Genomic DNA, 12,803 nt, shown 5'->3' with positions numbered 1-12,803 from the left:
AGGGTATAACTTTCTTCATTCCTTCCAGTAAGTAGCAAGGCTATACAGAAAAGTAGGATCTCTGATTCAAAAGCTCGCATTAATGTAGTACCTTTAACGTAATAAAATGTCCCCAGACTGCTTCACTGGAGTACAGTGAAACAAAAAATTAACTGGGCCACTTAAGCAGACATTAGGGCAGGTGACCAAAAACTTGTTCAAAGAAGTGAATTTTAAGAACATCTTGAGAGGTCAGAGAAGAAACTAGGTTTAGTGTGGGAATTCCAGACCTTGGGTCTAAATGGCAGAAGGGACGGCTACCAGTGATGGAGTGAGGAATGTACAAGAGTATAGAGTTGAAAGAATGCTGAATGTTTGAACAGCTGTAGGATTGGAGAAGGTTCGAGATGGAGAGGACCAAGACCACAGGGATTTGAACACAGTAAGAATTTTAAAATGGACAGTCGTTTGCCACTGCTGATCAGGGAGCAGAAGAGTGATGGGTGAATGAAGCTGGGTGTGAGTTAGGGTATGTGCAGAAGAGTTTTGGATGGACTTAAGTTTATACAGAATTGAAGGTGGGTGGCTACCCAGATAACATTTGCATTGTTGAGTCTGGAGGTAGCAAAAGCAGCAGATGGCCTGAAGTCGAGGTGGAACTAGGCAATATTACGGAGGTGCAAGTAGGCAGCCTTTCTGATGCAGAGGACATGGAGTCAGAAGCTCAGCTCTGGGTCAAGTAGACCCCCAGTGTTGTGAACAGTCTTGGTCCACTTGAGACAGTGACCAGGGATGGGAATAAAGTCAGTGATTAGGGAATTGAGTTTATGTCATAGACTGAAGACAGTCTATGCCCTTTTAGTCTTCTCAATGTTTAAATGAAGGAAACTTCAGTGCATCCTGGACTGGATGTCAGACAAGTTGCTTGACAATATAGAGACAGTAGAGGGATCGTGAGAAGGATGGTGAGATAGAGCTGGGTGTTATCAGTGTAGTTTCTCGAACACTGATGTTTTTCACATGGTGTTGCAGAGGGGCAGCATATAATTGGAAAATAGAAATAGTTCAACACTGACGATTTTCTTGATCTCATAATTACACTTAAGGTTTAAGATTAATTGCTGTCTTCAATGAAACCACATTGGAAGTTGAATGCCTACATTTTGTCAGTTGAACACCTTGTTAGAATGTTTCATTGCACAGCATAATAATGCAAATATAATTGCTGTTGCAACAAAATTGCAGCATGCTAATTACTTAAAATAAACCGTGCTATTGAATTCTCTAACATTAATCTTATTCCTGATATACCTATGATGTGGTCTTGCCCTTTTTTGTGTATTTCAATTCTGTTGCCAGTATTGATATTCTGGTTTTGCATTGCGCTTTTTTAGCAGAACCTTCAAAGTCACAGACAAGAAAACCCAAATGTGTTAAAGGTGTTCACTGTTCAAGGAATGCTTACATGTTGGTGTACAGGCGTAAAGTGGAAGGAGGCAAGGAAAAGGAAATAACTGTTCAACTCCCACGTAAGCATTAATATCTCTTTCAATTTATTTTTTCCACAGTGCTTTTCCTAGAATCATTGCAGCACAGAAGGCAGCCATTCAGCCTATTGTGCCTGTGCTGGCTCTCCTAAGAAGCAATTCACATACTGCCGCTCCCCCACCTCTCCCCACGTCCCTGCACATTCCTTCTTTTTAGATATTTAGAACAATTTACAGCACAGAAGGAGGCCACTCTGCCTGTGTGTCCACATTGGCCGAGAAACAAGCCACCCAGCCTAATCCCACTTTCCAGTACTCTGTCTGTAGCCCTGGAGGTTACAGCACTTCAGGTGCATATTCAGATAACTTCAAAATGACTTGAGAGTTTCTGCCTCCATTACCCCTTCAGGCAGTGAGTTCCAGACTCCTACCACCCTCAGGGTGAAAGAATTTTACCTATCTCCACTCTAATACTTCTACCGATCACTTTAAATCTATGACCTCTAGTCACTGACCTTTGTTAAGCGAAATAGGTCCTTCCCATCTGCTCTATCCGGGCCCCTCACAACCTTGTACATCTCAGTCTTATCACCCCTCAGCCTCCCTGTTCCAAGGAAAACAACCCCAGTCTATCCAATCTTTCCTCCTAGCTGCAATTTTCCAGTCCTGGCAACATCCTCATAAATCTCTGTACCCTCCCTAATGCAGTTAGATCCTTTCTGTAATGAGGTGACCAGAACTGCACATTTGATAGATTTTAATGTTAGTGATTTCATATTGCAATAAACCAACTGTCCTGGTCTGACCGAAGCCTTTTAAGTGCAAAACTTACAATTATGTGCTTGGAAATGCACCTGAAATTTGCTGGTAATTCAATATTCTGGTCATTGGTATTCCTTTTGTGTCCACACTGTTAAATGTTGGAAAGTAGTTTGGAAATAGAGAAAACCACCTCCTAGGGCAGGACAAGGTCTTCATTCAAACATTGCACCACTAACTCTTCAACATTTACAAAATTAAGAGTAGCTGCTTTTGTTGTTTAGTGCTGCTGGGGCACCCATCTCAATGGTGGGAGAGAAATCTCTGCAGCACCATTGTTGGTTGGGAGTGCTGGCTGAGATTGCAGGAGGAAAACCTTGGTTTTACTGGGGTGCAAGTGGCATGTATGTTGTATGACATCCAGCCATTTGTGTCTTGCTATCTAAAGCCTATATTTGGGAAGATATGTTGTCACTTCTGGAAAATGGGGAAGTGATTTGATTGGTGGAGGAACACTGGAACATCTCCCCAATGCACTTTTTGTTAGTCAGTTCTTTTTCCCTAGTCAGTTAATCTGAAGAATTTGAGTGTTATTTTCAGAAAAGTTATTTGGTTTACAGTACAATGTACATCTCAGTGCTGGAAGAGGCATAACCTTTAGTCCATGAACCCACGAATTCTGCTTGTAGCACTACTTTCAGACTAATTTCTACAACTTTATAGCTGTTAACAGCATCTAGTGATGCAATATTAAAATAAATCAAATGTTATGTTATTAGATAATTGAGAAAAGATTTCTTAAATAATTATTGTTGATGAGCTTCTTTGCTATTGTTAATATCTTGGGCATAGAAATCAATAAATTTGTGGGTTTGAAACCTGGTAAAAATGTTACATTTGTCGTGGAACTTTTAAGATTTGTTGGCAGTACATTAGTCACTGGTATTTCCCAGTTCCTAAGGAACTTTCCTTCCCATTTTTGCAGCACATTTACAAAAGATGGTTGAACGTGACAACAAAAAATTTGAGGAGTGGTGCATGGAAATGGCTGAGATGCGAAAGCAGAGTGTGGACAAAGGCAAAGCCAAGCATGAGGAGGTGCAAGAGCTCTTTAACATGTTACCAGCTAAAGAAGGTCTGTAAATTTAACAGAGGATGGAATACGGTTATTGTATGTATACCTGTGTAAAGAATTTTCTTTGAAGGAACCCATTCATCTTGCTGTGATGTTTGTACAGGAAACCTGTCCAATAGTGCTGTGTAGGTGACATTGCTATACATAATGGTGGAAAGTTTTTTGATCCTATAGGAATAGTTGAACACAAGAATCAACCAGGATCTTATTTAATGTATTGATTCCCTGACAAGAAAAACAATTTTAAGTGAAAAGTTGTTGATTACTCCTAAATTGCCTTGACGGTCTTATGGACAAAACGAATGGAAAACTTGCTTCCAGTCTCTATGCATATTGCTGAGCTCAACTGTGCTACAGCTGTGTCCATGATAATAGCCTGATGCCACACACTTGCAAAAAGAATTCCCCCTTGGGTCCGATAAGACAACACTGCCAGTCTCGCTAGATTATACATATCTGGGTGGAAAAGGGAAATAATGGGGGGGGGAAAAAGTCAAATCCATAGCAAATCTTTTGAAGACGATGTCTTCATACATTTGAATATATGGAAATAACTATAGAAAAGTATCAATCATTGTCGATTAGTGCTCTTCCTTAAAAAATTATGGCCTAAATTTTTAGGGTAGGCATCAAAGTGACACTAACAGCGCTCACTTATTAAAGAATAAATCAGATAGCTACATTTTCAGACCACACATCATGAACAATCAGGAAGTTGGTGTCCAAGTTGCTCTGCTTCTCCGTAAGCTACATTACCTTGCCGAGAGACTGAGCATTCATATACATGGAGACTGTGAAGTTGCGGTATTTGCTTGTTACCCACTAAACACACCAGAAAAAGCTTGGGCTTGTCCATTCAAGTGTATGTGAATTTTTAACAGCATGTTCAATCTTAATTACTACCAAACAAACCCAGTGGCAATGAATATTAACTTCTACAAGTGTGGACTTTATTTGTACTTTTTCTGTCCTGCCTCATGTATTTCTCTCTCAATCCCATCTTTCTTTCACTTTGTTTTTGCTTTCTGTACATGATTTGATGTTGAATTAAGCATTCTAATATACTTCCTGGTTTAGACTCCATAAAGATTCTTCAGCCTAATTGAACATGATTGCCCTGTTCACATGTAGAAGGAAATGCATTGTTTTGACCCTTTTAGATCAAGTCCCAGTGCAAAAGTCCACAAGAAGTCCGTGGGTAAGCCTAAGTGTAATGAACAACTAGCACCATTAGTTTGCAGATGACTGCGTAATTGGACCATGATCTTGAGCAGTTAATATTACATAGGCCCAGTCTTGGCCTAAATAGCCAAGTGGTTATGGTACTGGGTTTGTAACCCCAAGATCAAGAGTTCAAATCTCACAATGGCAAACTATGAAACAACGTAACTTCATCTGAAACAGATGGAAACAGGTTTGTACTCGAAAGAGTTACATAGGCCCAGATTTTGCTGTTCACCAGAGATTCTTTGCAGGTTTGTCAGTGGAGTCATCTGGCACCTGATTGAGTGTGCCCCTCCCCTTTTGGGCTTCTGAGCATTGCAAGCAGCAGAGTGGCTCTTCAACCAATCAGATTGAAGAACCCTCACTGAGAGGAAGTTTAAAAAAACCAGGAAATAGAAATTACATTTAAGTTGTTGTATAGGAAGCAAAATTAAAGTTAGACACACAGGATTGTGTTTGAGACATAAGAGAAAAACACACAAGCTTTTTAGAAAAATAAAATCTGCAACATTATCAATTATTTTCAAGGGAATGAGATTCCGTACTTAATTTTTCAGGGCCAGAGCAGGAGTTCAGAAATATTTACTTATGCCATTTTTAAAAAGAATCACTTGCTCCTGATTACAGTAGCTCTAACATTTTCATCTGCTTTTAGTGTGTGTGTGGTTGGTAATTACTCAAAGCTCACGCCCTGGCAGTGATCTGTGTGCAAATTCAATTGATGAAGACTGCAACAGCGCAGCCTATATTGGAGTAGGTTTTCACTGACAACTTCTGAATTTCAGCCTTTACCTGTGGATGCCAGGAGTTGCTATACATTTTGTAATAACGGTGAGCGCTGACAGCCTTGCCAGTCAGTACATCAAAATCCAGGCCAATACCTTGTCTTAAAAAGAAACAAAAATAAATGATGCTAAATTATGCCTTACTCACTAAGGTTTAAAATTCTCAAAGCTGCATTGACATCACATTCTGGTCAGTGACTTGATATGTATTGATGACTCCTGTAGTTTTGGACTCTTATAGTGAAAACATCTGTCTCCCATGTCAAACCACTTTGTTATTTTAAAGACCTCTATTAGATCACTGGAGAAAAGACCCCAGCCTGATCTGTCTTTCCTGATAGATACATCCTCTCAATTCTGGTATCATCTTTGTAAATCTTTTTTGTGTCCTCTCCAGGGTCTTAATTATCCTTTTTTATAATATGGGGACCAGACTGTACACAATTGTGTAACCAGGATTCTATACAAGTTTAACAACCTTGCTGTTTTTAGTCATCGTCATCTAGAAATGATCCTCGGAGTTTTATTTGCACTTTCTGTAGTTTTGTTGGCTTGCATTGCTACTTTTAACAATTTTTGAATCTGTGCTCCTAGATCTTCCATATTCACATTCCTATTTTCCAAGGGGCATGTGACCTGCTTATTCCCTGTATTAAAATGCTCATCTCTCATTTATTCATATCGAAAACAATTTGCCATTCTGCAAGTTTATTAATATTGTCTCTAAATTCCTTCTATTCCTTCCTAGCTCTAACTGTCCTCATCAAAATATGAACAAGGTGCAGGAGTAGGCCATTCGGCCCCTCGAACCTGATCCTCCATTTAATAAGATCATGGCTGATCTGATAGTAACCTCAAATCTGCATGCTGCCTACCCCTGATAACCTATCACCCCTTTGCTTATCAAGAAGTTATCCACCTCTGCCTTGAAAATATTCAAAGACTCTGTTTCCACCGCCTTTTCAGGAAGAGAGTTCCAAAGACTCGCGAACCTGTGAGTGAAAACATTTCGCTTCATCTTTGTTTTAAAAGGGGGGGGGGGGGGCGACCCCTTATTTTTAAACAGTGACCCCTAGTTCTAGGTTCTCCCACAAGAGGAAACATCCTCTCCACATCCGCCCTGTCAAGACCCCTCAAGATCTTAAAAGTTTCAGTGAAGTCGCCTCTTACTCTTCTAAACTCCAGTGGATACAAGCCTAACCTGTCCAACCTTTCCTCATAAGACAACCCGCCCATTCCTGGTATGAGTCTGGTAAACGTTCTCTGAATTGCTTCCAATGCATTTACATCCTTCCTTAAATAAGGTGACCAATACTGCACACAACACTCCAGATGTGGTCTCACTAGGGCTCTATAACTGAAGCATAAGTTCCCTACTTTTGTATTCAGTTCCCCTTGCAATAAATGATAACATTCTTTTATCTTTCCTAATTATTTGCTGTACCTGCGTACTAGCCTTTTGCAATTCATGAACTAAGACATCCAGATCACTCTTCATCTCAGAGCTCTGCAATCTCACCATTTAGATCATATGCTTTTATTCTTCCTGCCAAAATGGTCAATTTCACATTTTCCCATATTATTCTCCATTTGTTAGATCTTTGTCCACTCAATTAACCTATCTATCTGTAGCCTCCAATGTCCTGTTCACAACTTACTTTCCTACCCATCTTCGTGTTGTGAGCAAATTTGGCAGCCGTGCTGTCCATCCCTTCATCCAAGTCATTTATATAAATTGTAAACAGTTGAGGTCCTAGCACTGATCTCTGGCACACCACTTGTTACATCCATTTATGCCTACTCTCTGCTTCCTGTTAGCCGGCCAATCTTCTGCCCATGCCAATATGTTACCCACTATGAGCTTTTATTTTCTGTGATAATTTTTGATGTGGCACTTTATCAAATCTAATTTATCAAATTTAAATCAAATTTATCAGTCACTGACCAGAATGTGATGTTAATGCAGCTTTGAGAATTTTAAACCTTAATGAGTAAGGCATAATTTAGCATAATTTATTTTTGTTTCTTTTTACGACAAGGTATTGGCCTGGATTTTGATGCACTGACTGGCAAGGCCTTCTCGAAATCTAAGTACGGTCCATACACCTGGTTTCCCTTTAGCCACAGCAAATGTTACTTCCTCAAAGAACTTCAATAAGTTGGCTAAACATGATTTCCCTTTCCCAAAACCATGTTGACTCTGCCTGATTACCTTAATTTATCCAAGTTTGCTGCTTTGGCTTCTTTAATAATAGTTTCTAACATTTTCCCTATCGCTGCTGGGACTGTTGTAATTCATTAATTATTCGAATGATTTGGCTCAGGAATTAGAAACACAATTTCAAAAATACAGACACCAAATTTAGGAGTGTAATTACGACTGAGAAGGCAGACAAATTGCAAGACAGCTTATAATTATATATACCCTTAATATAGAAGTGCTTCATAGGAACATTAAAGCAAAATCTGATACTAAATCAAGAAAATATGAAGGCAGACGACCAAGAGCTTGGCCATAAGTTTTAAGGAGCATCTTAAAATTGTTGGAGCTGCAGGCTGACAGGTGCCTGGGTCCTGATGGACCATTCTAGGGTCGAAAAAGAAGTGGCTAGTGAGATAGTTGATGGAGCCCCTATGATAGATGTTAAGCTAACTGGCCTGTCATTTTGCTTTCTGTCTCCCTCACTGTTTGAATAATGTTACATTTGCTGTCGTCCAATCTAATGGGACCTTCCCTGAATCTAGGGCTTTTTGGAAAATTAAAACCAATGCATCAACTACCTCACTGACAAGTTTGGCAATCAAAAGGCATTAACACAAATAATATGATCCAAAATTGCTGTTAAGACTGACTAGGGCACCACAGATACTTGAACCCAGTGTTATCAAACAGCACTTGTTTAGCAGTAACCTGCTCATTGACACCCAGTTTGGGTTCCGCCAGGACCACTCAGCTCCTGACCTTGGTTCAAACAAGGACAAAAGAGTTGAACACGTGAGGTGAGAATGACTGCCCTTGATGTCAAGGCTGCAGTTGACCGAGTGTGGCATCAAGGAACCCTAGCAAAACTGGAGTCAATGGGAATCGGGGAAAACTCTCTGCTGGTTGGAGTCATACCTAGCACAAAAGAATATGGTTGTGGCTATTGGGGGTCAACCATCCTCAGCTGCTTCATCAATGACCATCCTCCTATTATATGGTCAAAGTGGGAATGTTTACTGATGATTGCACAATGTTCACCATTTTCGACTCCTCAGATACTGAAGCAATCCATGTCCAAATGTAACAAGACCTGAACAATATCCAGGCTTGGGCTGACAAGTGGCAAGTAGCATTCGCGCCATACAATTGTCAGACAGTGACCATCTCCAACAAGAGATAATCCAACCATCGCTCCTTGATGTTCAATGGCATTACCATCAATGAATCCCCCCCTGTCACCATCCTGGGGGGTTACCATTGACCAGAAACTCAACTGGACAAGCCATATAAATACTGTGGCTACAAGAGCAGGTCAAAGGCTAGGAATCGTGTGACGAGTAACTCACCTCATGACTCCCCAAAGCCTGTCCACCATCTACAAGGCACAGGTCAGGAGTATGATGGAACTCTCTCCACTTGCCTGGATGACTGCAGCTCCCACAACACTGAAGAAGCTTGACACCATCCAGGACAAAGCAGCCCACTTGATTGGCACCATGTCCACAAACATTAAATCCCTCCACCACCGATGCACAGTAGCAACAGTATGTACCATCAACAAGATGTACTGCAGGAATTCACCAAGGCTCATTCGATAGCACCTTCCAAACCCACAACCACTGCCATCTAGAAGGACAAAGGCAGCAGATGCATGGGAACACCACCACCTGGAAGTTCTCCTATAAGTCACTCACCTTCCTGACTTGGAAATATACCGCCGTTTCTTCACTGTCACTGTGTCAAAATCCTGGAACTCCCTAACAGCACTGTGGGTATACCTATACGACATGAACTGCAGTGGTTCAAGAAGGCAGCTCACCACCACCTTCTCAAGGGCAACCAGGGATGGGCAATAAATGTTGGCCCAGCCAGCAAAGCTGACGTCTCGTAAATGAATAAAAAAAAAATGCCAGGCCTGAGTAAATACTTATCCCTAATGTTTTGCGTTTTATAGCCAACTTGGTTTGTAGCACCTTATTGAAGACCTATACTAAGTAAAATTAGTAGTCTTGTTTTAAAATGTGTTTTTGGAGTGGTCATGAGATATAAATGGAGTCAGAAGAAACTACTATCTCATCTGGAATAGAGGGGAATCATGAACTAATACCAGCTGAGAGATTTTTGCTTGCTTATTCTGGACTCAAAATAATGTCAGAGCGGTGTAGAGCTTATTTAATTATGGAATGGTTCCTCACAGAAGGAGGCCATTCAGCACATCATATCTGTGCTATATCTTTGCAAGAACAACTCTGCTATTGCCACTCCCTATCTTTTACCCATAGCCCTGTCATTTCTTTCTTTTCAGATAATCATCCAATACCCTTTTGAAAACCATGATTGAATCTGCCTCCTCTGCACTTGCAGGCTGTGCATTCCAGGTCTTAACTACATGCTGTGTCAAGGAAAATGTTTTTCCTCATGTTGCTTATGATTGTTTTGACATTCACCTTAAATCAGTGTCCCCTGGTTCTTGACCCTTCTAGTCATGGGAATAGTTCTTCTCTATTGACTCCGTCCAGATCCTTCATGATTTTGATCACCTCTATCAAATCTCCTCACAACCTTCTCTTCTCTAAGGAGAACAGTTTTTCAATCTCTCCACATAACTAAAGTCCCCCATCCCTGAAACTATTTTTCTAAGTCTTTCTCCAGCCTCTCTAATGCCTTTGTGGAAATTAGCATTACGAATGTTGCATGTTCTGCAGAATCATTTTTTAAAAATGATATGAGGCAGTATTCTTTTCAGGTATTGTGAAAATTGAACATTGCTGGCTGATGCACATAAAAAAACTTCATTGTGGTTTTGAAAGACCATTTTATTATGTAAAGAAAGTGAACATGGCATACAAGAAAGGTGGATAGAAAAAGCCCAATTGGTGAACAGTTCTGGACACCACAATACAAAAAAGGATATTGCAGCTATTGAAGAAGTACAGGAGGGATTGAATTGTATAAATTGGGCACCTTTCCACTGCAAAAAAGGCTGAGAGGTGGTGCTCTCTTTTAGGATTCTTTAGGACCTAGATATGTTGCCCATGATGGAACTGTTTCATGTTGTCCAGAACAGCAGAACCAGAAAGCACTGAGCATGAAAGGAGGTAAATTCAAAGCCACTCTGGAAAGATTATTTGTCAGCGAGTGATAAGTTTATTAGAATAGGCTCCCTGGGAGACAGTGTAAGTAGATAGTATTGATTCATTCAAATAAAAATAAAAGATTTCTTTCATAAAATAATATTTTGGTGATGCAGTATATGAGAAATTTGAGAAATGACGTAGTTAAGTGTAGCTTGTTTAGAATGCACCGGTGACTTTGGGCGTATAACTCCCATTCTTTCTATTACTGTGGTTTTTCTCACCTTTTGTCTGGATCTGTTGTATTGATTGATAGAGATTGATTATGCTTGGTCAATAGCTCCAAGTATCATGCCAAAATGGAAGAGTCCTGGCTCAGTGAGCCTGTCACATTTAACCATGTTGCAATGAGTTGACATGTTCCTTGCATCTCCTCCCCATGCTCCACTTGCACCAGCAGCTGTGTTATCTTAAAAAAAAAGTTCCCATGTCTCCTACAAGCATAACCTGGTAGATAAAGTTCCATGTATGTCAGTATCCCTTGAGCTGTTTCCCCAAGTGGTCATTCTGCATGTGAGCTTGAAAGGAGAGTTTTGACAGTAAACTTGGTCAATTGTGCATCATCACAGCTGCCTTTACTTTTCCTTACAAGTGAACACTGCCTGTACAGCCACTGAAGGTGTTGGCTGAAAGCTTTCACACAAGAAAAAGCTGTCTTGATATTTTATATATAGTGTCAAAGTAACATTAAATGTCTACTCGTTACAGAACGCGGACTAAAACTTTCATTTTTTGTTTTAGATGAGCACTATGAATTTCTACCAGTAGACTGGTTACGGAAGTGGCTGGATGACTCTGCAGTAACAAAGCCAATTGATAATTCTTGCCACCTGTGTGCGCATAACAGACTTATTCCTGACAAAATCTGTGATGTTAAAAGAATCTCTCAGAAAGCAGCAGACATCTTCTATGCTAGATATGGAGGTGGTCCCAGATTGGATGGTAAGTAAACCAGTTTGTAACGTTTTGTAAAAGGTCTGCAGAGTTCACTATGGTCAAAAACTGATTGGAAGAGTTAAATTTAGAAAGCTTAATTAAATTAAACTCAGTTTTCTTGGTTCGAGTGCACTGCACAATGGGTGTGTAAATAGCGAATGAGTTTTAATATAGATAGGTGAGATGATGCATTTTGGTAGGAAGAATGGGATAGAGGAGCAACGTATTCTGGGGTACAGATACATATATCCTGAAGGAGTTACATGGGCTAATAAGGGCCATTTTAGAAAAAAAGCAAACAAAGCTCTGGGGTTCATATCTAGAGGAGCAGAATTGAAAGTGGGGGAGTTCGTTAAATTTATGAAGAACTTTGGTTAGATCGCACATAATACTGTGTAGAATTCTGGCCTCCAGGTTATAAAGAGGATATCAAAGCACTGAAGTTGCAAAAATACACAAATTTACAAGAGTGCCACCAAAACTGAGACACTTATGGAACTGAGATTATACCTATCAGGAAAGACTGACCAGATTATGAGTCTCTTTCTCTGCAAAAGAGAATGCTTAGCGGTGACCTGATAGATATTACAATACTATGAAAGAGTTTGATAGCGTGGACATAGGGAAGATATTTCCACTTGTGGAGGAGACCAGAACTAGTTGTCATATATATAGATATATAAGAAGTCACAAATAAATCCAGAAGAATATTCAGGAGAAACTTCAATTCCTAGAGTGATTAGATTGTGGAATCCACTGCCACGACAAGTAGTTGAAGCAAAAGCAGAGATTCATTTCAAGATGAGTTTGATACACATGAGAGAGATAAGAATAGAGAATATCAATAGGGTTTGATGATGTAGAATTGGAGGAGGCTTGTATGGAACATAAACACTAACATGGGCTATTTGGAGCCAAATGACCTCTTTCTGTTTTAAATGCTGTGCAATTCTATGCAATTTTCCTTTGCTTGCCTTAGTTTTTTTTCCAAAGGTGCTGATTTTAATTTGTGTTTTTGCCTCTTTATTGTCCTTTGGATTACAAATAAGATTTTATTGGGTTAAGAATATTGTTTTCTTGGTGTACAAAAGTGCTGTATTACCCAGTGTCTTTTTGTCTGTTTCTTTTACAGAAAGCTTCCTTTTGAGTTTTTTCAAAACT

General features: G+C 39.9%; 1 protein-coding gene across 4 annotated transcripts in view; it reads left to right on the top strand.

Annotated features, from left to right (window-relative positions):
* Positions 1-12,803, top strand: part of usp48 (ubiquitin specific peptidase 48) — a 132,720-nt gene that overhangs the window by 66,098 nt on the left and 53,819 nt on the right. For all 4 annotated transcript variants that reach the window (XR_005945334.1, XM_041206699.1, XM_041206698.1 and 1 more), the window contains exons 10-12: positions 1,374-1,508; positions 3,211-3,360; positions 11,448-11,648. Coding sequence is in view for 3 of the 4 variants with exons in the window: in XM_041206699.1 (XP_041062633.1) it covers positions 1,374-1,508; positions 3,211-3,360; positions 11,448-11,648 (486 nt within the window). In the remaining variant the exon portion in view is untranslated. The remainder of the gene's footprint in view (positions 1-1,373; positions 1,509-3,210; positions 3,361-11,447; positions 11,649-12,803) is intronic.

The sequence above is a fragment of the Carcharodon carcharias genome, chromosome 15 (genome assembly GCF_017639515.1).
Source record: "Carcharodon carcharias isolate sCarCar2 chromosome 15, sCarCar2.pri, whole genome shotgun sequence".
NCBI lineage: Eukaryota > Metazoa > Chordata > Chondrichthyes > Lamniformes > Lamnidae > Carcharodon > Carcharodon carcharias.
Note: the sequence above shows the minus strand (reverse complement) of the source record. Positions and strands in the feature narration are given on the sequence as shown.